General features: G+C 43.9%; 2 protein-coding genes across 5 annotated transcripts in view; both read right to left on the reverse strand.

Moving 5' to 3' along the window:
* Positions 1-14,976, reverse strand: part of LOC122012602 (E3 UFM1-protein ligase 1 homolog) — a 33,053-nt gene extending 18,077 nt beyond the window's left edge. For 2 of the 4 annotated variants that reach the window (XR_006120278.1, XM_042569198.1), the window contains exons 1-6: positions 14,718-14,976; positions 14,221-14,532; positions 2,012-2,278; positions 1,877-1,924; positions 709-774; positions 493-596 (exon numbers count right to left, since the gene is read on the reverse strand). Coding sequence is in view for 3 of the 4 variants with exons in the window: in XM_042569198.1 (XP_042425132.1) it covers positions 493-596; positions 709-774; positions 1,877-1,924; positions 2,012-2,278; positions 14,221-14,532; positions 14,718-14,891 (971 nt within the window). In the remaining variant the exon portion in view is untranslated. The remainder of the gene's footprint in view (positions 1-492; positions 597-708; positions 775-1,876; positions 1,925-2,011; positions 2,279-14,220; positions 14,533-14,717) is intronic. The other 2 variants (XM_042569199.1, XM_042569200.1) reach the window with 2 other exon arrangements.
* A 6,353-nt stretch (positions 14,977-21,329) lies between these two features.
* On the reverse strand, positions 21,330-25,152 carry LOC122012603 (ankyrin repeat-containing protein ITN1-like). The gene is made up of 4 exons (XM_042569202.1): positions 24,995-25,152; positions 24,409-24,909; positions 23,412-23,821; positions 21,330-22,395 (listed from the first exon to the last, which is right to left on the reverse strand). Exons 1-4 carry the CDS (start codon positions 25,014-25,016, stop codon positions 21,565-21,567), a joined length of 1,764 nt encoding a protein of 587 aa, XP_042425136.1. The 5' UTR covers positions 25,017-25,152; the 3' UTR covers positions 21,330-21,564.
* Between the last annotated feature and the right edge of the window lie 1,078 nt (positions 25,153-26,230).

Consider the following 26,230-nt stretch of genomic DNA (forward strand, 5'->3'; position numbering starts at 1 on the left):
GAATAACCTATAATCTTGATGTTGGATGATCTGACAAAACAAGACTCACTACAAATCCATGTGGCTCATGGCCTTCAATCTCACCTATTGCATGATACAAATGATGCATATTGGCATCGTCTGCTACATACAATTCAGTGGCATCCTTCATCTGAACCCTCATCACTCTGACTACATGATCACAGAAGAACATTTACCTACAGGAAGACACCTCTTCTTTGTAGTTTATGAACATATGCATTATCCTCAACAGATGCATGAGCAACTTCACAAATGGAGGCAGATATTATCATCTCTCAGTTGACATTAAATATTTGATCAATTATAGACCCAGCACAGAAAAATGAATTAAGATACTAAATATTCTGTCTGTAAAAAGGAGCCAATTAGAGAGAGAGAAAAGCAAATTAAAATGCTAATGAACTACCTTATACTACTGACTACAAAGAGTAGTTTAGATTTCAACATTTGAATTTTGATTCAAACTCTTACCAGTTTCCATGTTCTACAGCATCTTCAATGGCAGCATCTAACATTTCAACCACTGATTGATGAACAAAAACTACATCCAGTGGAATACCTTCAGGATATCTGGACTATATTTGATTGTATAGATACGAAAAATAAGTATCAATAAACATTTCAAAGTCTGCCAAAACAAATTACGAATTAACATGACAGAAGCAACAAATTAAGCATACAAGATACCTGCAAGTATTGTCTAGGCTGTGGAATAGCAAGCTTATGTAGAACCTCATAGCCAATGTAGGAGTTCTGTGAGGCAATAAATGAGACATCTGAGCAAGGAACAAGTATTTCACTTCTTCATTGAACAAGTTTTGCAATGTGTAATAACAGAGTCTTGATAACAATCAATGTAGCCACAATCATAATGGAAACATTTCGGGCATCTTAGTCAACTGCATTTGCCACATTTCCATACTTGCAGCAAATAAGGGCCAAAGTACCATCTGACTAAGGCACACTACTCATACAAAATATTCAATAATCCTCTTATATCAAGCATATTGACCATTGCCATTCCAGGGCTAGGTTTAACCATGGGAAACAAAATAAACTGTTTGACTTGTCACCTCAAATGGTCCAAATGCCTAATTTCACAAACCATTTCAGATCATTCTACTTAACCCCTTTCACACTCAACGCCCACAATTATCTAAATAAAATACTTAATTACCTCTACTTTATCTAGGTCAACCACTTATAAATACTACTTAATTCTTTGAGATTAAGTTCAAGTGATAGATCTTTGAATCAGCTTTTGTGAGAAGGATATGCACTGAAGAATGATGATTTCTGAGATAAATCTCTTTCAGGTTCAATTAATCATAATGCAAATGTTAGAATTAGAATCATAATCATAACTAATTTATATTTCAGAAAGCAACAATGAATCTGAATGATTTAGTGAGACACAACATCCCTCTATTCTTCATTTTTTAAAAAAAAATGAATCTAGACACAATTACAAGTTTGACAAATTATGAAAAGATAAAGAATTGTCCAATATGTCATCTGTAATCCAACAATTTTTTTTAATCTTTCTTAACTATAATCAGAGTATCTTCAAATGCACTAATACATCTCCTAGCCAACGCATGGATCTTACAATATTCAGACCAAATGTGAATAATTAGATTAGGATTCTTTCTTTAAAAATTGCATAAAACATATATTAAGCAGGAAACTGCAGGGGCACAAGCTCTCTCATATATTTCCTTATTTTTTAAAAAATAAATACCATAATCTTGATGGATGTTACTAGAAAATAAAAATTTTCCATGAAGCTTTAACTAAAAATAAAAAGACTTAGCTCTTGCTAATTTAAGCAGAGAAATAAAGAAGTTTGTGAAACCTGTGAGAAGAAAGAATCTACACTTTCCCTTTGAGCATGGGCAAATACCTAAAAAAGTTAATACAGCAATGTCAGAAATCTCAATGAAAAAAGGAATTAGATTATTCAAATTGAAAACAAAGAGATAGAAGATACAGATGGTGTCCATTGAACTCCTGCCCGTAATGATCCTAGAATATCACCTTCCTTCAATAATCCATTGAATAAGGACTGAAAAAATGTTCCATCCATAGAAACACCACTAGCACCATCTGTATCTTGGAGCAGCTGTTGCAAGGAACTCCATACAGTAGACAAGTTTGTAGGAACAGTGATACCTCTTGAAGCACCACGGACCATAGCAGTGATGCGTGATACATATGCTGGGGTGTACAACTGTCCACCTTCCAATCTACCTTTTATCTATGCAAAAATAATTTGATAAGTGTATTTGCTCAAAGTATAATATGGAATATAAGGCATAGACATCCATAGGAATTGATCCTGTCCGAACCAGAAGTTAACAGACGCTGGGCACGTGACGCTCCAAGGCTCGCTGATGTAGGTCTCCAACTAGTGTCGAGATGCTCCGGCTATCCTGCACAGAAGTCGAGCCGGGAAGGGGATTCCCAGCGACGACCCTCCGACGCTCAAGTCAGGTAAATCACGATGAACAAGGTGGCTCCAGAAGTCTCAGAGTACATACCAGCCTCCCCCGTCGATGAAACCTGAGGTTCTTTATATAGAGCTGTGAAAGGTTTGGGCACGCGTACCAAGGTGCATAAGTGTCCCCTGTCCTATCCTAGGTATGCGGCTGTCAGAAAGTTTACCTGTCCTTTCCTAGGTACGCGGCTGTCAGAAAGTTTACCTGACCCATATCGCTACAGTCAAAGCATGCCCTCGATGGGACAGCAGAATCCCCTGTCACAAGATTTGGAGCATGACACACACGTGAAACCTACAGGTTGTCAGAGAAAGAAATCCTCTGGCCCTTTCCTTTGCTCCAAACTTGTAGTCCGAGCGGAAAGATACCTAAACATCCGACCGGACATCCGCAGTGGTTTACTTGTGCTTTGTGGAGACTAACAAACAGGGGTGCTTTATGACTGTGATCGGTCAAAAGGTCAGCTCGGTCCATGACCTTTTTAACTGAGCGTCGGAACCCCGATTTGACAGGGTGCCTACCAACTATAAGTGCAAACCGGCCGGACCCTTCCAGGTACTCGATTCCATCGGCCGGCCGGCAGTCCAGTCGGACCGGCCATCTATGGCCGTCCGTCCGGTCGGACCACACTCTCCTCTGGGTGGGCGGCTGTTCCGGTGACTTCCACTTGGCGTTGACTTTGAAAGACTTCCCTTCAAGTCTAGTCGAAGGAGGCGCATAGTCCGACTGACTGGACTGTGAGTCTAGCCGAACGGCTCTTCCATGCTAATCTCCTCCGCCCGGTCAGCGGCAGAGGTATCCTTGAACGAATCAATGATGGCTTTCGCCGGATCTCCTTGCGTTCTGCGCCAATCTTCGACATCAATGTCGATCATACCTTCATTAAATGCTCCGAATGATTGACTGCCACGTGGAGCAATGCCATCAGAGTACGGAGGCGGTGGCATGATATTTTGATGTGACCGAAGCAATTCGAAATAAACGGCTAGATGTATGCATTGATTCCCGTGACCTGGATCCGACGGTGGAGGCCGACCGCCCTCACCCTATAAATTCTTCTCGCCTTCACACGCCTCAGTTACCTCTACTGTTGCTCTCTCCGCTGTGGAGCTCCGGCGATCTTGTGGCTGCCTTCTGCCGCGCTCCGGCGCCTTTCCTCGATTCCTCTCCCCTCAGTAAGGTTTTAGATCTCTCCTCCTTCCTTTCCGGTATCTAATCCGTATTTCTTCCCCTAGCTCGAGTCTTCAAATTCCATTCCTTCGCTCGAACTTCCTTGATTTCTTCCGCCACGATCATGGCCGCTTCTTCTCATCCCAAGAACAATCTTAGCCCATGGTATACTACCACGCGATCTCGTTTCGAACAACGGATTTTGATATTTTGTCGACAATTTCAAATCCCCGAGGATATCGGTTCGCTTAGGTCTGCCGCCACACAGACCGCCGGTGGTTTTGTGTCTTCATGACCAATTTACACGGTCTGCGGTTCCCCGTCCATCCTTTTATAGCAGACGTCTGCAATTATTTCGTGCCGCTCGGAAGTTTAGTACCAAACACCTTCCGTCTCCTCTGCGTTGTCGTTTGTTCAAGATTCACAACATTCCTCCGACCGGAGGTTCTTTTATTTCTATTATCCTAAGCAAGCCGAGCCGCACCTTTATGTTCCAAGCTCGGCCCGGTTTGGTCTTTTCAATAAACTACCCACTTCCAATAAACATTGGAAGGACTATTATTTCTACCTCCGCATGCCCAGCCAGCCAAACTGCCAGAGGTGCCGATCCCTCCCGAATCAAGAAATTCAAGACCCGACCGGACTATCTTCACGCAAATGTACTAGCCGGTCTACGACTGACATCAACAAGCTTCTTCACGAGGGAGTGATGTACATTCTGAGTCCTATACGGACCCCACTTCCGACCGGCTTGGTAAGAACTTTGCTTGGCACTTGCTTTAATTGCTAACCGATTTCTTTTCTCTTCACGCACTGACATCGTCATGGACCTTGATGGCCAGGCTCTAAAGAGAAAGGCGGAGGTCGTGGCAAACAAAGAAACGGCGGGGTATTCACCGGCCGGTTCTCACGAAGGAGAGAGCGGCACCAGCTCGAGCCTCTCAACAAGATGTGGACAGCGGCTACCTCCAGGAACCAACGGCCCCGAGGAAGGGTCCGTCGGAGGAGGATCACCACGCAAAGAGACGCCGAGTGGAGACCCCGCTACGCTCGGCTACCTCCGCGGTCCAACCCCCGACGGCCGATCAAGGAAGGGAAGGCAGAGTGCTCGAGACCATTTCATCCGACCGGACGCCTTCCTTGGACGAGCTGACCGCTCCGGCCGAGGCCACTCCGGTCGACACTCCCCCCGCTCACCGTTCACCCAACGCTCGACCATCCATTCGCGGTCTTCTGCGCCACTTCCGATCCCGGCCGGGCGATCCCTGGCACGGCCGCACAATACGGGTTACTCTTCATCTTCCGATCAAGAGTTGCTGCCGGTTGACCGGACGACCGTGCCCGAGCACACTGTTACTGAGGGCTGACGCTCGGGCGCGCGTAGCACTGATCCCTCTCCAAAACTTAGCCAACACCACATGCAAGCGGCTACGGGGTAAGTTCTTCGTTGTTTTGTTTTGTTTTACCTAAAATATTTCCGCTCGGCTTCTAACAACTGCGCCTTTCGTTTCAGAGGTGGGTGGAAGAGATAGCTTTCTCCAACGTCTAGCTATGGCGGACGAGGAGATAAGGCAATTGGCCGGTGGTCCGAGCGGCTCCCAAGGACCTTCCTACTCCGAAATGCAAAAGAGTCAAGAAAACTCAACTCGCTAGGCCGAGCGTAAGAAAACTGATCGTGCCCACGCCTAGCCGAGTCCGAGCGATGTCAAGTCGCTGACACAAAGATAACTCGCCACCACTCGGAAGAACACGGCCATCTCCGATCCGGAGAAGAAAACGTGGAGGCCGGGGCCTGGAGTTGAAGATAAAGGAGCCGACGAGCACCGATCGGAGAAGGCAGCCGCCTACCGACGCGGAGAAGATCAACGTCTGAACGAGGCCCCGACAAGCTCCGTGCAACCTTCAAGGAATACCAGGATGCCGAGCCGAGCCGAGTCGCCGCCTCCGACAAAGTTACATCCGATCGCCCGAGTTCTGGAGAAAATTTGCGAGCGGATGTACTCGGCCGACCGGCAATTGCCACTACGACCTATCCGTCGAAGGGCCTTCTTCCCGAGTCCACCAATATTCCATCAAGTGGAGCTCCCGAGCAACATTCCGAGGGACCTACGACTACATCGAGTAATTTTTGTAATTTCGCCGCTCGGCTGAACATGAACCTTTTTGTACTTAGGCCACTCGACCTAAGGTTCTAATTTTAATGAAATGCTTTCCTTTCGTGTACTCTATCTTTTTGCACTGTTCCCTGGCTAACACTTGTACGGTCCGCTCGTCTTCTATCACATCATACCTTGGGCATTCGAGGTGCACTCTTCCAGAATGAAGTGTTTTCCCCAGCTCTTCCGTCCGGCCGAATATCAATCTGGGCTGCTAGCCAGAATCGCTCGCCATAAGCCGATCCGAACCTTTTATACCTCGAGTCCGATCGGAAAATAGCTTCGGTCTGACAATCGGCGGGGAATACGGATAATCGCAGTGTCGACGATATTCCGCTCGGATTATTTATAGACGCCGGCTCGTCTCTTGATTTTTAACGACGGAGCTCGTCGGCGCGGATATTTATAGCCGGTCGGCGCGGCTCTCGATCTTTAACGACGGAGCTCGTCGGTATTCCGCTCGGAGGGTTTATAGACGCCTGCTCGTCTCTCGATCTTCGACGGTCTTCCGGCCTGAGGGTTTATAGACGCCGGCTCGTCTCGATCTTTAACGACGGTGCTCGCCGGTCTTCCGCCGGAGGGTTTATAGACGGGCCCTCGATCTTTAACGACGGTGCTCGTCCGGTCTTCCGCCGGAGGGTTTATAGACGCGGCTCTCTCGATCTTTAACGACGGTGCTCGTCGGTCTTCCGCCGGAGGGTTTATAGACGCCGCCGGCCCTCGATCTTTAACGACGGTGCTCGTCGGTCTTCCGCCGGAGGGTTTATAGACGCCGGCCCTCGATCTTTAACGACGGTGCTCGCGGTCTTCCGCCGGAGGGTTTATAGACGCGGGCCTCGATCTTTAACGACGGTGCTCGTCGGTCTTCCGCCGGAGGGTTTATAGACGCCGCCTCTCGATCTTTAACGACGGTGCTCGTCGGTCTTCCGCCGGAGGGTTTATAGACGCCGGCCCTCGATCTTTAACGACGGTGCTCGTCGGTCTTCCTTCGGAGGGTTTATAGACGCCGGCCCTCGATCTTTAACGACGGTGCTCGTCGGTCTTCCGCCGGAGGGTTTATAGACGCGCGGGCCTCGATCTTTAACGACGGTGCTCGTCGGTCTTCCGCCGGAGGGTTTATAGACGCGGGCCTCGATCTTTAACGACGGTGCTCGTCGGTCTTCCGCCGGAGGGTTTATAGACGCGGGCCTCGATCTTTAACGACGGTGCTCGCCTTCCTTCGGAGGGTTTATAGACGCCGCCCTCGATCTTTAACGACGGTGCTCGTCGGTCTTCCGCCGGAGGGTTTATAGACGCCTCGCCTCGATCTTTAACGACTGCTCGTCGCCTTCGGAGGGTTTATGACGCCGCCTCGATCTTTAACGACGGTGCTCGCCGGCGGGGTTATAGCGCGGCCCTCGATCTTTAACGACGGTGCTCGCGGTCTTCCGCCGGAGGGTTTATAGACGCTGGCCTCGATCTTTAACGACGGTGCTCGTCGGTCTTCCGCCGGAGGGTTTATAGACGCGGGCCTCGATCTTTAACGACGGTGCTCGCCGGTCTTCCGCCCGGAGGGTTTATAGGCGCGCCTCTCGATCTTTAACGACGGTGCTCGTCGGTCTTCCGCTCGGGGGTTTATAGGCGCGTGCCTCGATCTTTAACGACGGTGCTCGCGGATATTTATAGCCGGCTCTCTGTTTAACGTCTGGGCTGAAGGCTAATTTGACACTTCGAGTCGCTCTTCGCCTTTCCCCCTTGATAATGCCCTCCGGCCGCACTGATCTACTTCATCGAGTATTTTGGCTCGGATAATATACCTCCGCTCGAAGGGCACGGGCCTTCGATCTTCGAGCGTTTGGCTTGACCAATTTAATTCCGGCCGAACGGCACGGGTTATTTGCTTACAAATCTAACCACATAAACCTCCCGGCCGATCGGCCTGGGGGCCTTCGCGCTACGATGATAATGCCTTATATTCGCTCCTTTGACTTTTCATCTCTGCATTTCAAGTATTTAGTCGAAAATGAAATACGGGTGATTTACGATGATACACCTTTCACCCCGCCTGGTAAGGTGGTTCCCCTCGATCTATCAGCCGTCCGTCCTCATCTTCCGATAATATGCGCCCGGCGAGCTTTTCGATGATTTTGAAGCCCGGCGCTCAAGTCACGTGGCTTGACTTTCTTCCGCATAAGATCGCCGACTTGGAACGATCCGGGATACGCCGGTTGTAGTTTTGCTTCATCCACTGACGGTACGCCATCACGAACGGAAGCCTTTGCCCTCTCTTCTTCTACCAAGTCCAGTTCCATGTTCGTTCGGTGTTGTCATCATCATAGTTCGATCTGGTTGACTCAACGCCGACTTCGACCGATAACCTCACCGCCATATACCAAATGGAACGGTGTGACTCCGTCCCTTCTTTTGGCGTCGTTCGGATAGCCCACAAGACGCTTGGCACTCCAACTCCCTCCCAAACGGTCGAGCCGAGCGCAGAAGAATTTCCGGTTGGCGACTTCACACCGTTGCTCGAGGATAGCCACGGACGTGAAATGTTGCTCGATGCCGTAGCTTTGCACCAATCCTCCAACATCTTCCTGAACCGCCGCTTGCCGGACACCGGCGAGGGATGCCAACCGACAAAATGATGTCTTTGCGGATGAATTTTTAACCATTTGCTCGATGATCTTTGCGGTACTCCACCCACTGGAGAAATAATCTACCGCCACTAGTAAAATTTCCTCTGCCCGGTCGCCATCGAAATGGACCCACAATATCCATTCCCCATCGATCGAACGGACATGAGATGGTTGATGCCTTCATCTCCTCTGCCGGTCGGTGGGAGAAGCTGGCACGAAAGGCATGTAGATACTGTCCGAGCGGCATCCGCGAAGTTGGCCAAAGTATCCGGCCAAGAGGATCTTCTTGGCTAACGAGCGTCCGCCCGGATGACCTCCACACGATCCTTGATGTACTTCCTGAGGATGTGTCGAGTCCTCCGAGCTCACACATTTTAGCAGAGGACGCGAGAAAGCTTTCTTAAAGCCGATCTCCGATGAGTGTAAACCGACCGGCTCTTCCGAGCCGCATATTCATCGGATGGTGTGGTGCCCGAACGGAGGAATTTATAATAGTGCCCTCCACCACTGGAAACGCGAGGCCTCAGATCCGGTCGACACGCCACCATCGCTTTTTAATTGGGTCACCGAACGGCGACCGGCGTTATCGAGCTCGCGAGTTCGCCAACCCATCGGTTCTCCGCTCGGGATCTTCCGGATAAGCACTTCTGGAAAGTAGCTTGAGTTTTCAAAGGCCTCCAGAGTTTAAGCCGAACACGCTTGATTTCAAAGGTGCTGGAAAGTTGCTGAGCCAACTGTGAATCCGAATAGAGAGTTACCCGACCGGCCCCCACATGTCGTGCAGCCTCGGCTATAAGGGCCTCATACTCCGCCTCATTGTTGGTGGCCTTGTAGTCCAGACGGATAGGTGCATTTTTTCTGCGGTGAGATAAGTAATATCCCAATCCCGCTCCGAGTCGAGTGGAAGACCCATCCACATATATCTTCCACAGAGCTTCCGGCTCGGGCCTCTGCACAAAATCAGCCAAGGATTGGGCTTTAATCGCCGAGCGGGGCGGATGTCGACTCAATTCTGTCGTCCACTGATAAGCCGTCCGGACGCTCCTGGAACAGGACTCTTCCGAGTGGACTGCTCGTCCGGACAATGATGGCGCCAAGAAATACGGTCGGAGGCGCCGAGCGGCTAGAACCAATGCAGGCCAACTTCTCGAGCCGGTGTGCGAGATTCAAGATCTTCAAAATACGGCTCGGAAAATACACCTCTTCGCGCCTCAAGACGCTACTCGACGACAAATACATATGACTCACCTCCGATCGGCAAGACAGCAGGGAATTCAGATATGTTTTCAATTCTTCAAATGCTCGGTCACACTCTTCGTTCCACTGGAACTTAGTAGCTTTGCGTAGGATCTTGAAGAATGGCAGGCTCCGGTCGGCAGTTGAATCTGGACAAAGCAGTTATCCGACCGGTCAACCGCTGCACTTCCCTTGTGTTTCTGGGAGGAAGCATGTCTTGCAGAGCTTTCACCTTGTTGGGATTTGCTTCGATCCCCCGCTCGGTCACTATATACCCCAAGAAACGCCCTCCTTTAGCTCCGAACAGGCATTTCTGGGGATTTAGCTTGACTCCATATTTGCGCAGTGTTCGGAAGGTTTCTTCCATATCCTTGAAAAGATCGGCCGCTCGGACGGATTTGATAAGAATGTCGTCCACGTAAACTTCCAGGTTCCGCCCGATCTGCTCCTTGAATACCTTGTTCATCAAGCGCTGATAGGTGGCCCCGGCATTCTTCAATCCGAACGGCATCACATTGTAGCAATATGTGCCGTCGGCCGTTACGAAGCTCACCTTTTCTTGATCTTCGCGGGCGAGCGGTACCTGGTGATAGCCCTGGTAGGCGTCGAGCATGCAAATTAACTCACAGCCGGCCGTAGAGTCCACCAGCTGATCTATCCGGGGCAGAGGATAAAAATCTTTGGGACATGCTTTGTTTAAGTCCCGAAAGTCAATGCAAACTCTCCACTTGCCGCCCGGCTTGGAGACCAATACCACGTTGGCTAGCCAGCTCGGGAACTGCACCTCGCGTATGTGGCCGGCCTCCAGAAGTTTCTCTACTTCCGCCCGGATTATGGCATTCTGCTCGGCGCTAAACTGGCCGAGCGTCAGGTCGGACATGCAACTCATGTTGCGCTAGGCTAGGCGAAATTCCGGGCAACTCGTGTGTCGACCAAACAAAGACATCATGATTTTGCTGGAGGCATTGGATCAGCTTCTTCTTCTGTTTTTCCTCTAGATCCGAGGCGATGAAAGTGGTGGCCTCCGATCGGGTCGGATGGATCTGAACTTCCTCCTTTTCATCATAAATTAAAGCAGGAGGTTTCTCGGTTATGGCGTGTACCTCGATTCGGGGGGCCTTCCGAGCGGAAGAAGCTTCTGCTCGGATCATCTCTATATAGCATCGCCGAGCTGCTAGTTGATCTCCACGCACCTCTCCAACCTTGTCCTCCACGGGAAATTTATCTTCGGTGGAAGGTTGAGACAACCGCTCGGAATTCGCCGGTCGTCCCAAAATGACGTTGTAGGACGAGGGAGAGTCAACCACCACGAAGTTTGTTGTCCTGGTCCTCCCGAGCGGCTCTTCTCCCAGAGGTGGCCAACCGGATTGTCCGACCTGAACTTCATCGCCAGTAAACCCGTAGAGCGGGTCGTCATTGGAAGCAGCGATCAATTTGCACCGATCGAACGCCTTCTTGAATAGTATGTTGACCGAGCTCCTGTGTCAACAAATATGCGATGAATGGTGTAATTGCTATTACCGCTTTAATGAGCGGCGTCGTGGGGTACTTCTACTCCTTCCAAGTCTCCGGCCCGAAAGTATTTTCGGTCCACTTGCCCGCTCTTGGCTACAGCCGATCGCCGGACGGCCGCCTTTCTTGCTCGGTTGGAGTCTCCTCCGGCGGCCCACCAAAGAATAACGCTGATTTCGCCCGGAAGTATTGCTCTGCTTTTCCTCCCGAGTGGATGGTGGGACTGCCTCGGACGTCCGCGACTTTCCGCCTTGGGATCTATCGCCGATCGGACGATGGTGATGTCGCCTCTCTATGCGGGTCCGGTCGGCTTCCTGGGTCCTTTGCCTCGTGTTGAGGGAGGAGACCGTCGTTCGGTTCTCCGGGGAACAGGATTGGACAAAAGGGAAGACTTCGCAATCCCTCGTGTTGTGCGTATCCGTTTGGTGGAATTTGCGAACATTGGGGTCCACCTCTTCTTTGGCTTGAGCGGCGCCCACTTCGCACGTGCGATCCGGTGTGGGAGATCGAATTGCTTCACCCTTGGTCCTCAGGTGGTTCACGAGCTGAGTCTTGCCCGCTCGGCATGAACAAGTGCACGCTCGGTTGGAGCTTCTTTTTCCGAGCGGCTTGCGCTTCTTCCACGCTTATGTATTCGTTGGCCCGATGTAGCATGTGATCATAGTCTCGGGCGGCTTTCGGATGAGCGACCGAAGAAGTCCCCATCAACAAGGCCTTGTGTGAAGGCGTTCATCATCGTTTCCGATGTGGCCGTTGGGATGTCCATCGCCATTGGTTGAATCACTGGATGTAAGCTCGGCGATTCTTTTCGTTCTTGCTTGATGGCGAACAAGCTAACGCTTGTTTTCGATAACGCCTACCGCTGGCGAAGTGGTGGAGGAAGGCCGTTCGAAGTTGAAGCTCGTGATGGATCCGTCCGGCAGTCTACGGAACCACCGCTGAGCCGATCCCGAGAGCGTGGTAAGGAAGACTCGGCACTTTACTCCATCAGTGTATTGGTGGAGCGTGGCGGTATTATCAAACTTACCCAAATGATCATCCGGGTCCGTTGTTCCATTATACTCGCCGATCGTAGGGGGCACGTAGTGCTTGGGCAGAGGATCTCGCAGAATGGCTTCCGAAAATTGGCGGTTGGTCCGCTCGGGAGATGAGTCCGTCCGGGGAGCTTTCCCCTTCTTGTCATCCCGCCTTGGCATTTCATCTGAGGAAGATCCTATATCTCTTCGGGCTGGCGTGGCTCCAGGGGTGCGAAATAAGGCCCGGTGGAATGCGACGGTGGCTGGAGGTGCTTCCGCTCGGCCCCCCGACGCGGACGTTGCTTGTTGCTCCGCCCGCTCGGCGGATGCTTTTTGCTTTTGCTCCACGAGTTTGGCGGCCCTTATCTCGACCAGAGCGTCGAGTTCCTCCCTTGAAAGCATCACCGTGTGCTGTCGTCCAGCCTCGTCCATTGTCTCTGCTCGGATGCAGGAGCGTTCCCACAGACGGCGCCACTGATCCGAACCGAAGTTAACAGACGCTGGGCACGTGACGCTCCAAGGCTCGCTGATGTAGGTCTCCAACTAGTGTCGAGATGCTCCGGCTATCCTGCACAGAGGTCGAGCCGGGAAGGGGATTCCCAGCGACGACCCTCCGACGCTCAAGTCAGGTAAATCACGATGAACAAGGTGGCTCCAGAAGTCTCAGAGTACATACCATCATCCCCTGTCGATGAAACCTGAGGTTCTTTATATAGAGCTGTGAAAGGTTTGGGCACGCGTACCAAGGTGCATAAGTGTCCCCTGTCCTATCCTAGGTATGCGGCTGTCAGAAAGCTTACCTGTCCTTTATCGCTACAGTCAAAGCATGCCCTCGATGGGACAGCAGAATCCCCTGTCACAAGATTTGGAGCATGACACACACGTGAAACCTACAGGTTGTCAGAGAAAGAAATCCTCTGGCCCTTTCCTTTGCTCCAAACTTGTAGTCCGAGCGGAAAGATACCTAAACATCCGACCGGACATCCGCAGTGGTTTACTTGTGCTTTGTGGAGACTAACAAACAGGGGTGCTTTATGACTGTGATCGGTCAAAAGGTCAGCTCGGTCCATGACCTTTTTAACTGAGCGTCGGAACCCCGATTTGACAGGGTGCCTACCAACTATAAGTGCAAACCGGCCGGACCCTTCCAGGTACTCGATTCCATCGGCCGGCCGGCAGTCCAGTCGGACCGGCCATCTATGGCCGTCCGTCCGGTCGGACCACACTCTCCTCTGGGTGGGCGGCTGTTCCGGTGACTTCCACTTGGCGTTGACTTTGCCAGAGGAGGGGGGGGCCCGCTCTTACTACCGGATCAGGAATCATTAAGATACAATGCAGTTTCTGGAATGTAGTTATACTGTAAGTCAAACAATTGTCCTAGAAGCCTAACTTATTGTCATTTTTTGAAGGTAAAGAAAAATTATCCATATACAACCTTACCATTTAATAGGATTCACACATTCAGTAAATTATTAGTTTATCCCTATCTTATTTATCATGATCGGTAAGAATTAAATCAAAAATCATTATACAAACTGATGAATGTTTGCATGTTAATTATAATTGAACTGTTTTATGAAGTATAAGAAAATACTGAACATCTTGTTCTAATTCAATCAATCAAATAGCTAAAAGTCATTTTGTTCTCAATATTGTGCTTTCATTTTTCATTTATAGAACCAAATAGTTGAAACTACAACAACTTGGTGTAAGATAGATAAAGTTTTTATATGAAAGAAAAGCAAATCGTGCAATTTTCCAATTTAGGCACATACGGACTGCAACTTTTAGAAGCATTGATATTAGATTTTAGTCAATTTTCTACATAAGGACTGCAACAAATGTAATCTAGTTCGAGCAATATCCAAGAACAAAAACTAATTTCAGTATGAGAATGTTTGGAAAATCAATTTATGAAGGAAAATTGTCTAAGATCAAGCAACAAGTGGATATCATAAGCAGTTGCACTATGTGAAAAAGTGAAACTACTTACAAGAGTTCCAAGGCGGGGCTCAAGAACAGAAACCGCCAACTCTGAACCTATTTGAAAGTGAGCTGCAATTTCTGCCAAGGATATCTGACTAGATTCCTGCAGCTTCTCGTTTATTTCTTCAGCCACAGAATCCCAATACGAGAGGGAAATGATCTCTCCATTGACCAGCATAAGGTGCGGATCATCTTTCACAATCTTCTGCGCTTGCGTTTCGATATGGTACAAATCCACACCAATAACATCCGAGAGATCAATGACGGAAACCCGTCCCAACTTTTTGATCTCCGTCTCCATCTCAAGCCTCAACTGATCCTGCAACAAGTTCACAAATTTATCGCTCTGGGAACAACATAAATCCGCGTAACATCAAGATCGCAACTTAAACCCAAAACGCAATCGCGATCCCGTACTTCTTCAACAAAACAACAAATTCTTTCAAAAAAGATGATGCTATCAAAGGAAAGTTGGATTATATATGAACAGAAACTGGAACTTACAGAAGTTATGTATTCCTTGCCGGAGGCGGTGTGGAGGAGAACGAAGTCGATGATGCCAAGCTCGTGGAGCTTCTGGACTAACTCGACAACGTTCCGCTCCGAGAGGCGGACGCTGGACTTCGCCTGCTGCGCCGACTCAAACTGCCTCTGGAGTTCGAGGAGCTCTGCGTCCATCTTCAATTTCGCGAGGCTACGCTGCTCGAGGGCGAAAGTGAGGTCAAAGTGAGGCGAAACCCGAAGGGAGAAAGGAAACGCTTCGACCGTCTACTGCCGTTAGATATATATACGTGAGCATCTGCTATTGCTTACGGGTTAGGCTTAATATATTTATTTTTCTATTTATTTATTGGATTTTTTTATGAAAATTATTTATTGGATATTGATTGATAAGCTTATGTAAGATAGTAGATTAACATTGGGTTAATTGCATTCCCGTCCCGCTGTACAGAATATTTAGTTAGGTGTCTGATTTTTTTATAAAAGGTTATTGTTGTTGGATGTAGTTGGTATTGATAGTTAAATTTAGATTTTGATGGATGAGAAATGAATTAAAGTTAGATATTATATTATTTAATTTTATTATTAAATATATAAGAATTGATGGGTTTAAAGGACTTAACATCATGTTAAAATCTAGTTAAGTTTAAGGACCTGATAACTGACATGAAATCTAGATGAGTTAAGAAATGATCCGATTTTTTGTGGGAAGTTAGGCTAGGTCTACGGGACCTGATAGTTGGTCGAGTCCAGTTGAATTTGTGGACCTGACAACTGCCAAGATGTCTTAGTGGTGTAGGTACCATGCGGCCTGTAAGAATAAGGTGAATTACCTGTCAAATGAAAGTAACGCCTTCTCGTTCTTTCAACCTGGATTAGTAGTATAATTCTAATAAATTAATTGAACAACTAATAAAATAAAAGAGGAAGAATTACTTGGCTACAACCTAGGTGATTGTTAATTCAAGATGTTGAAAAACTCACTAAAGCATTCTCCTTCGTTGTAGGCGAAAAAGCCTCTTACAGAAATTGACAACTCAAAAGAATGACTAGGGAAAAGTAAAGACTTGTTGTTCAAGTTGTTGATTAATTCCTAACTTTAGGAGTCTTTTTTATAACTCTTGTAAAATTCTATCCATAAGTGGAAAGCGCTTTCAAAAGGGTTCAAGACGCCTTCGAGTGGAAAACTTTATCTGTCGAAAATAAGATTTTATCTTCAGCTAATATCTAGGGAAGCTAAGGCGCCTTCAATATTATTCATGGAGGGCGTCTTCCAAGCTATTGAAGTTGTCTTCCAAGCCATTGAAGACGTCTTCCCTGTAGTAGATCAGCTCCTTAGCTGATCTTCATCCTCGAGCAATCTTTCGCTCCAACTTCTCGTCCCTCGGAAACGTCGTGCGCGTCCTTCTTTTCTGCCAGCATACTTTTTCACAGCACTTTATTCCTCGGATGCACTGAGTCCATCAACTCTTTCCCTTGTCATCCTTCTCGCTAGATATGTCTTTCGCTCGACTTCTTGTGCTCCTAAGTTCCTACACACTTAAACACAAGGTTAAACATAATAAGACGTAACTTAACTTGGTTGACAACATCAAAATTATTACAGGATATTTATAATCTCTCCCTTTTTTATGTGTATAAAGTTAGGATTAAAATATAATGAAATAACATAGTAAATTGTAATTATATAAAAAAAATTGTAATGTAATGAATTAACTAAGTTAATATTGTAAAATAAGTACAAGATAAAAATTATAAAAAATATCCTAACTCGCCCCTTAATCCCCACCTATTTCTCCCCTCGCATAAAAAAAGGCTAAAAGAATATTAAAAATAATTATAAAAATTTGAGAAGTTGTCTTAGGGTCTATGAAAAAGAATATCTAGTAAAGTAATATTTTTTAAAAAATATTTTTAAAAATATTTGAATTTTATTGATTAATTTTCTATTTTAACTTAAATAATGTTAAAATTTATTTTTCGGTTTTGAAAAATCCTAAAAATTTTTGTCAAACTCAAATGTTAGATCAGTATAAATATTTTGTGCTTTAATAGAAATAAATCATTTTAGTGCGTAAACTTATTTTTAAAAACTAATATTTATAAATATATTTTCAAGTTTAAAAATTCTGTTAATTTTAAATCTGTATAACAGAAAGCAGAATGGTAGAAAATTTTAAATTTCAATTTGTGCGAATTTTTAGTATTAAAAATAACTTTTTGGTAATTAATTCATAATAAATTTATTATAGATTAAATAAATTCGAAAATATTTAGCCTAGTAAAAAATATTTGAATAAGAAATTCGAATAGAAAAATTACTTAAAAAATATTTTTCTTATTAAAATAATCTCTATACTAATAATTCAAAAGATTTGGCTTCTGGATTTATCAAGAATTTTGGTAGTACTTTTTTCTTAGAGATTTTTCTAATTTATCCCTAGTAATTTTTAATGTATAAGTTGATTCTATTATAATTTCTAAACTTTGATTTTTAGAAATTGTTCTAATATTCATGGTCATTTTCCATTTTTTTCCTAATTTTTCTTTCATATTTTCATTTTCTATTTATAAATTATCATACATAAGTAAGGGGTATGAATTTACTAAGTTTAATTTTAACCTAATATTATCTTTTTCTAATTTTAACAAATTATTAGATAACATCTTGATAAATTTAAAAGATTATTCAGAGAGTAATGCACGTACCTCACTTATCTTGTGATATGATACTCACCCTTCATCGTAGCTTTCTTCTAAAGATCCTCCCCCTTCATCGATGCTCATCTTTGAGCTACTTTCATCTTCTTCTTGATGGTCCGCCAATAGAACTAGTCCGACATATTCTTCAACTTATGATTCTGATGACAACGATTCATCCCACGTCGCCTTCAGGATTTTGAGCTTCGATCTTGTTGGTCTTTTGCTCTTGTTCTTCAATTTAGGATAATCCTCCTTGATGTGCCCTTTTTCTTGACAATTATAGCATCAGACATTCCTTTTGCTCCAAAATTATTTTTTAGCCTACACCTTATTAAATTTATTAGATTTAATAAACTTACTAAATTTTCTTACCATTAGGGATGCTTCATTTTCATCGATGAAAGTTTCAGAATATGGTTCAATTCGTCCATTTTTACCTTTAAGGCAATGTTCTGATTCGACTCCTTCCTTAGTTCTACACATCTAGATTCATGAATTTCAAAAGTAGAAAATAATTCTTCTAAATTACTTACCTTTAAGTCCCTAGAGATATAGTATGCGTCTACTAATGTTGACCATTCTAGTGTTCTTAGAAAAGCGTTAAGTGCGTACCTTAGCGAATCTCGGTTGGTTACCTTTTCTCCGAGATTCGTGAGTTCGGTCATTAGCTCCTTTAGCTTGGCGTGCAGTTGAGGGACACTTTCACCTTCCTTTAGCTGAAGATTTATCAGTTGGTTCTGAAGTAGATCTCTTCTTGCGAATTTGGCTTTTGAGGTTCCTTCGTGAAGCTCTAGGAATTTTTCCTAAAGATCTTTCGTAGACTTATAGACTCCAGTTCTGTTGACCTCTTGTGGTGGCAGCACGCTCAACAGATGAAGTTCTACTTTTCTGTTAGCCATAAATTCGGCTTGTTTATTCTTTGTCTAGTTATCCTCTTTCTTTTGTTCATCATTGTTGTTAGTTGGTACTACAAAACTATTTTTTAAAATTTTAAAAAAAAATATCGAAATGTGTTTTGAAGCATAGCTCTATTTTTCTTCTTCCAGTGGGTAAAGTTTCCCTTGAACTTAGACGGGTGGATACTTGTTTCGGTCATCGTCTTATGTGCTTCAGTTGGTAGTTAGTCCTTCTGAAGCGATTGAGATCTAATACCACTTGTAGGTCCTGTGCAGCTGGCAAGAGAGGGGTAAATTGCTTGTTAAATGAAATTAACCTCTTCTCGTTCTTTCAACTTAGATTAGTAGTACAATTCTAATAAATAATTGAACAACTAACAAAATAAAAGAGGAGGAAGAATTACTTGGTTACAACCTAGGTGATTGTTAATCCAAGACATTGAAAAACTTACTAAAGCATTCTTTTTCGTTGCAGGCGGAGAAACCTCTTGCAGAAGTTGACATCTCAAAATAATGACTAGGAAAAAGTACAAGATTTGTTGTTCAAGTTGTTGATTAATTCCTAGCTCCAGGAGCTTTTTTATAGCTCCTGGAAATTCTATCCATGGGTGGAAGGCACTTTCAAGAGAGTTCAAGACGCCTTCGAGTGGAAAACTTTATTCGTCAAAAATAAAGTTTTATCTTGGGCTAATGGTTAGGGAAAGTGTCTTCAACACTGTTTATGGAAGGCGCCTTCCAAGCCATTGAAGGCGTCTTCCCTATAGCATATCAACTTCTTAGCTGATCTTCATCCTTGAGCAATCTTCCACTCCCTCGAAAATGTCGCGCTCTTCCTTTTCGTCTACCAACATACTCTTCTACAACACCTCGTCTCTCGAATGCACCGAGCCTACTGACTCTTTCCCGTGTCATTCTTCTCGCTAGCTGTATCTTTCGTTCGACTTCTTGTGCTCCTAAGTTCCTACACACTTAGACACAAGGTCAAATACAACATGACTTAACTTAACTTAGTCGACAATATCAAAACTACCACGGAGTATTTACAGGTAGGTCAAAAGGCAAGTCAAATGACTGTAAATGGTAAGTGAGGTGAGTCACTAGAAGAGAGTGATCCAGTGAAGACGAGTTCAGTTAGGGACTTTAGGTGCTAGTATAGCTTAGATCTATTTTGGAAGTCTAATTGAGACCATGACTAAATCCTCATCTCGGGAAGACAATCTAATTAATAATCTTATTAAATTATGTTAACTCTATTTTGCAGGTTAAATATCTTTCTGTTAGACTAACAGGTTTTTATAGAAGCAAAAGCAAAGTCTCAGATGAATAATGTTTGAGGTGCCTCAAAGGATCAAGGAGGGGACTTGGAGTTGTGCGGAGGTATCCTTGCGTGGATAAACTTTGAGGATAAAAGATCTTACTACGAGGAGGCACCCTGGAGTGTGGTGGTGGTGTCTCAAAGTGCATCGAAGGCGCCTCGAATGAAACTGGAGGCACCCTCGCGTGGATAGAGATTGAAGGTGTCAAAGGTGATCAAGTCCGATGCCTTCAAGATCATTTTGAGGTTGGAGGCGCCCTCAACACTCTTTAAAAAGAGTTCAAATTCTCTAGTCTACAATCTCTAGTCCTCTTCTAGTCCTTCCGTAATTTTCACATCGGATCGCAGTCGAAATCCTACCAAAATTGGCTACGATCTCCCCTGGGTTCACCTTCCCACCTAAGTTATAGTTTGGATTGAGCCAGGCGGTCAAAGACTGCAGACGGTAGGTGGGGCATCCCATGGTTAGCTCCATACAGCCCGCCCCAACTGTCAGCGCCCCTCCGCTGCTTGGGTGGACCTAAACTATAATTTAGGTGGGAAGGTGAACCCAAGGGAGATCGCAACCAATTTTGATTGGATTTCGACTATGATCCGACATGCAAATTGCAGAAGGGATCAGGAGAGGACTATAGATTATGGATTAGAGGATCTGATCTCCTTTAAAAGCAGTGTTCGACCAACACAATGAACAGAACTTCCATATGAGCTACTATAACCTTTTTGCTACTACGTCCATGTGTTGCTACCGTGTTACTGCTACATCCGACCAATACTGGTAGACCAACACCAACACACGGGCTCTCGACTTCGATAATCACGTGTTGGTAACTTTACATTACTGTCATTTACTTTATTACTAAGGCAGTGTAGTCTGTTGTACACTTTTTCATTCTTATATTCAATTCGTTCTTTTGGTGGTTCCAAAAGAGATTTTTAGTGAATTGTCCATCGATATAATCCGAGGAATTATGAGTCTTAGAATAAGAGTCGATGAAGACTTCAAACCAAGTAAAAAATACTTGTGTCCTTTTTTTACTTGTTCGTTTACCTTTCCACTGTGCACTCTTATTTTATACAATCATAAAAAGAACTAGTTTTAAAATTCACATTATTACTCTCCTCTTAGATACACTAATCCTACAATTATGTTAAGATAAAATATTCTCTATAATTTATTTATTTATTTACATATTACCGTATTTAGATATATAATATCATATTTTACTTCCATGTTCTTTTCAGTGTCAAATTTTCTGAAAATTTGGATTTCTCCGAATATATACGTAGGGTCCATTAATTTACTACAAACTATTCTCTAAAAATGTACCTTTTCAGATCTTCTAATATTTGACGGAAAGAAGCATGATCAATAAAAAAAATTTGATAGATTAATATAAATATGAAAAAGAGAAAAAAAAGAAGAACTTTTCAATTAAAACAATTATATTTTGTTTTGCTTAAGATGACTCTACCACTCTTCCCTCTAAAATTCTCATGTGAGCTCGTTGGTAGGTGGAGATCGTTTGGCATTCCTCATTCGTCAACAAGTTGACAACTATTGACAGATTATTTTGAAACCATAAATTGAAGCAAGGTTTGAAGCTTGTATTCTGATTTTTCACAATCGAAAAATGTGATATAACCAGATAACCTTCAGAATCTATTGAGCTGTTCTTGGTAGTTCAGTTTCAAGAGATAGGAGACACATTACCTTCTTTTATTTTATAGTAACTAAGATGATTCATTGGAAACATCATAGCACGATACCACTGTTACATAACTTAATTTCCAATTTACAACATAGGACATGAGAACTGGAAGCGACTTTGCTGCATCCTAGAAGACCATCAATCCACTCGATAAACAGTGTTTGATTCACTATGCACATACAAGATACTGAAAGGATGTTGGACCATAGAATCCCCTTCATGGTTCAAATGGCGTAAACCCTGTCAAAATCAGGATCAGATAACTCAGAAGTGTGATGCCATGAACTTGCACCACTCCTTGAGGACTTTGCTCGCCTCCTAATCGAACGGGTACGCTTCGACCTTACAACATAGAAAGTCATGGTCCCGATAACACCAGCCATAGTTACTCCCCCAATAAGCGAAACCAGAAAAGCTGCCCATTGGTTACGCCGGCCCACTACAATGTAGGAAGATGCAATAAATGAAACGGTAGTGCAAACAGAGGCAAGCCACATCAGTTTGTTAATAACTTCAACAACCCGCCTCTCTGCTTTTGTTTCTCCCCTGACTATTGTTATCTGAACCACCACTACTGCCAATGAAGTGAAGAGGGCAACAGCATTGAAGATGAAAAAAACTTTGAAACTCCCAGATCCAGTGACCGTAGCTGTCCCAGCTGGGTCAGTCCCACCAGGAACTGTAAAGATCGAGGCAAATGCAACGGTTGCAAAGAGCACGGCAACCACAGTCACGGAGTTTGTAGCATTGTTAATGCCTTCTCTGTGTAGCTTTCTTAGTTCCTTCGCGATGCCGTAGACATTTTTGTTTGTCTTCATAGTCTGTTCCAGTTGTATATGGACATCCTTTTTTATCTCAGTAACGGTCTTTCGGAGCTCATCGCGAGGCTGATTCAATTCCTTTGCCCTTACTGCTTCATAACGAGTCAACCATTCTTTAATCTCAGCAGATTCTTCTGAAAGTGGTAAGCCTTCAGCAATATCAAGGGCAGTTTGATGTTCTCTTGTCAGTGCATTCACATTTATATCAGGGAGGTGTAGGAGAGTCACTACTACCTACAAGAAATGGGAATAATCTGACTAAGCATGCTAAAGAAAATAAAAACCTTCAATTTCTGCAATAAGAAAAGTGAAATATAAATCAGTCAGTAGCTAGCTATCTGCCTATCCATTAGACGGTCAAGATTCAGCAGTTGTAGCCAAAGATTTCTATTTCAGATTCCAAGTAGACATCTCTAATCATAGGTGATCATACATTCATCTATACAGTTTTTTAATGTACCGTGTGGCAAAATTTTATACTAAGCTGTTTAATACAGTTTTCTTTTGCAAAGCAAAACTTTTTTGCGTGGTCTTAATTAGATATTTTTCCATGTGCAAGTTCATAATGAATATCACAATTCAAAAAAGGTATGAAATAATTATTCTCCTTCAAACATATTGCTTAGGACAAAGTTTTAATCATTCATGAGCTCAAACAAAGTATTCTGTACGTTCACTGAATATTGCAACTGGAACTCTGGAAGTTAAAAAGGAAAAGGACAAGCATACATTCAGACAAAACAGATCTAATGAAGAACTCCATTTCTTTGAAACCGAGAGAATTTGATCCTTAAAAAGGAGTTTTTTAATACTGAATCCTTTACTTGTAAAGAATAAGACAACTTGAGAGGAAATGATGAAACTCTATAAAGAGAGAAAATTGTTTGACAAACTGAAAATAATAACCCAGTATCTAAGAAATGGAAGCACATAAATTTTCTCAAAAAACATGCTGTGAATTACCAAATTCTGTAGCTATTTTTAGAGCTTAAACTAACACAAAGAACAAATGACTATCAAGCTAACATCTATGGTTCAAGTAAAATTGTTCAATGATTTTACATTGAGTAACCATTCTCAAGATAAAGTTTTGTGCTCGCCAAACAGAACTTTACTTCTTTGCTTTAGAGGCTAGTACCATCTAACCTTAACCTTAATTAAAGATGGTGCAGCCAATGCAGACATAACCCAAAAAAACAACATTATATCAAACCTGATTAGGATAAAACAAATGGATTTAAAAATAATACCTCAGTTCTTTTCTTCTTTGTTGCCACATGTAAAGCAGTGTTGCCTGCTCTATCTGGTAGCATCACTATGGCTGGATCAGCATCCACAAGAGCTTTTACAACATCACAGCTTGTTCCTTTAACTGCCATATGGAGAGCGGTTTGCCCTTTTTTATCAGTCCTCCTAGCAAGTTGTGGATCCTTCTCAAGCAATGCTTTTACAATTTGAAGATGTCCTTGACGAGCGGCGAAATGCAGAGCACTCTTTCCATTGGTTTTAGACATCTCAATTAAGCTCACATCTTGTTCCAGCAACAACTTCACAATTTCAGTGTGACCTCTCATGACAGCAGTTATAAGCGGGGTGACATTTGATTGACCCAATGTCTTGATTAGGTCTGGGTCATGATCAAGAAGTAACTGGACAATTTCTGCATATAACATATCAGTGATGGCTCTTCCAAGTGAAATTGTGACAGACTAAGGTGAGAAAAGCTTCTAACTCTTAAGAATGAAATAGTAAGTGGTTGATTCCTTAATCAAAAAAGAACTATTAATCCAAAAAGAAAATCTTAAGCTATTGCCTCTGTTTAAATAAAGTCAATCAAGACTCAAATAAGACGATTAGATTGACATAATGAAGACCCAGTTGTGAGTAAAACAATTGGTTCAATATCACTCTCCAAGTACTCAAATCTCAGTTTGTTGTCGAAGTGAGATGTTTAATAATAATCTTGCACCACAAAAAAGTCTTAAGAATTCTGATCAAAGTTCAAAATTTCTGGTTTGTCATAGCTACAAGTAACCAAGGGTCCAGAGCTAAAGAAAAACAGGAATTATTACAATAGCTACAAGTTTCGTAAGAATAGAACTCGAAATTTAGCAGCTTGTTAATAATTGTTGACCAGGTGATTGTAAAAAAGTTCGGTAAATGATTTCATATGATGATTGGGAATTTGGGATGCTATCATACACCTGCTCTTATACATAAAAGAGTAGAGAACCGGAACCTACTAACCTTTGTGCCCCTCTCTGGCAGCCACATGTAAAGCATCAAAACCTGATCTATTCTTCCTGGAGAGGCTCTCCCGATCGGAGTACTTCAACAGCTCCACCACAACATCAAGAAACCCCTTCTCCACGGCGATGAACAGTGCCGTCTCACCCATCTCATTCGCCTCGTTGGCCATAGCCGCGCGGATTTCGGCCACCTCGGAGATTAATTCGGCATCACCAGGCGTCCCCGTGACTTGCGTTTCGACCTCGCCTAGAATCTGCTTCAGCGCCGTAAGGTCCCCTCGCAGCGCCGCGAGGTGAAGCTCGGTATCATTAAACCGTCCTGTCACCTGCTTTACGTACTTCTTACTCCTCCCCGACGGTTCGATCCGTTTCCTGGAGTTCGACAACACCAGAGCCGGAGCTGCAGAGGGGGAAACCGCCACCTGGTCTATCCGCTTCCCGGATTGGCACAGCACAAATTCTGGTGGATCGGGATGCGCAGATTCCATATTGTGCTCCCCTGCAAATCCAAAGAGTCAGCAAAACACCTATCAGAGTGGGATCACAAAATCGAAATTGAGGAAGTAGAGAAGTAAAGGCAGCACCGTTGTCGAGATAGAGCGACATAATCTTCCTCCGCCGCCAACTCTGCAGCTAGAATTGAAGTGTGGGCGAGCCGGCGAGGTTTAAAAGCCATGGGAGAAGAAGGACTGGCAATGGAACGACAAACCTGAGGAAGCAGAGAGGAAATAGAGATGTTGCAGCAGCACTGATGATGTCCTGATGTCATCCAAATTTTCTTTGAACTAAAACATGCAGTACCACATCACGACCGTTCATTAAATGATTCCGGGCTTGATCTGGTTGGTCGTCGAGAGGGATAACTTGGAGGGGATCGCATGGTTATCCCTCGTGCTATTCAAGGAAGCAAGGAGGAAGAAGCTGAGTCGAGTTAAGGGATCCTTTCACATTATAGCTTCTGGAAATTTTACGATTCTGTATCATGGCGGTCCAATGGGAAGGATCGCACGGTTGGGAGTTATTTAGTAATTTGACTCTGTGAAATGGTGAAATGATTGAAGAGGATCTGCTGTCCACCTTTAAATCTATCCCTGGATTATCTTTTCAAGAGACAAATCCTAAGTCAGTTTTCACACAAAATAATATTTTTTTAACCCAACATGGCGTTTGATTTGATTCTCTCCTAAGAGTCAGAATGAGAATGAGTATCATGATATAATGGAATGGGAATGAATATAAAGTTAGGTATCATTCTTAAAACTAATATTTGGTTAGTTAATATTTTCAATCGGAATGAACCTAATTTTTTTTTTATCCTTAGAGGAAAATAAATGAAAAAATTAGATGGAAGAGAAAGTTGAATGTGAGAGAAACATATGATAAAAGAGAAAGTGTGATAAGAGAGAAAGTATGATGGGAAAAATGAAGAGAGAGAAAGTGTGATGAGAGAAAATGAGGAGAGAGAGCTTAATACGAGAGATTGAGAAGAGAAAAAGTATGATGAGAGAGAAAGTGTACTGAGAGAGAAAGAATGATAGGAAAAAATGAAGAGAAAGAAAGTGTTATAAGAAAAAATGAGAGATTGAGGAGAGAAAGTATGATGAGAAAATGTAATGAGAGAGAAAGTGTGATGAGAAAAATGAAGAGAGAAAAAGTGTGATGAGATAAAGTGAGGATAGAGAGTGTGTAATGGAAGAGAATGAAGAGAGAGAAAATGTGATGAGAGAAAATATGGAGAGAGAGTATGGTAAGAGAGATTGAGGAGAGAGCAAGTATGATGAGAGAAAAAATATGATGAAAAAAATAATGATACTTTTTTT

This window comes from Zingiber officinale, chromosome 8A, assembly GCF_018446385.1.
Source record: "Zingiber officinale cultivar Zhangliang chromosome 8A, Zo_v1.1, whole genome shotgun sequence".
NCBI classification, from domain to species: domain Eukaryota; kingdom Viridiplantae; phylum Streptophyta; class Magnoliopsida; order Zingiberales; family Zingiberaceae; genus Zingiber; species Zingiber officinale.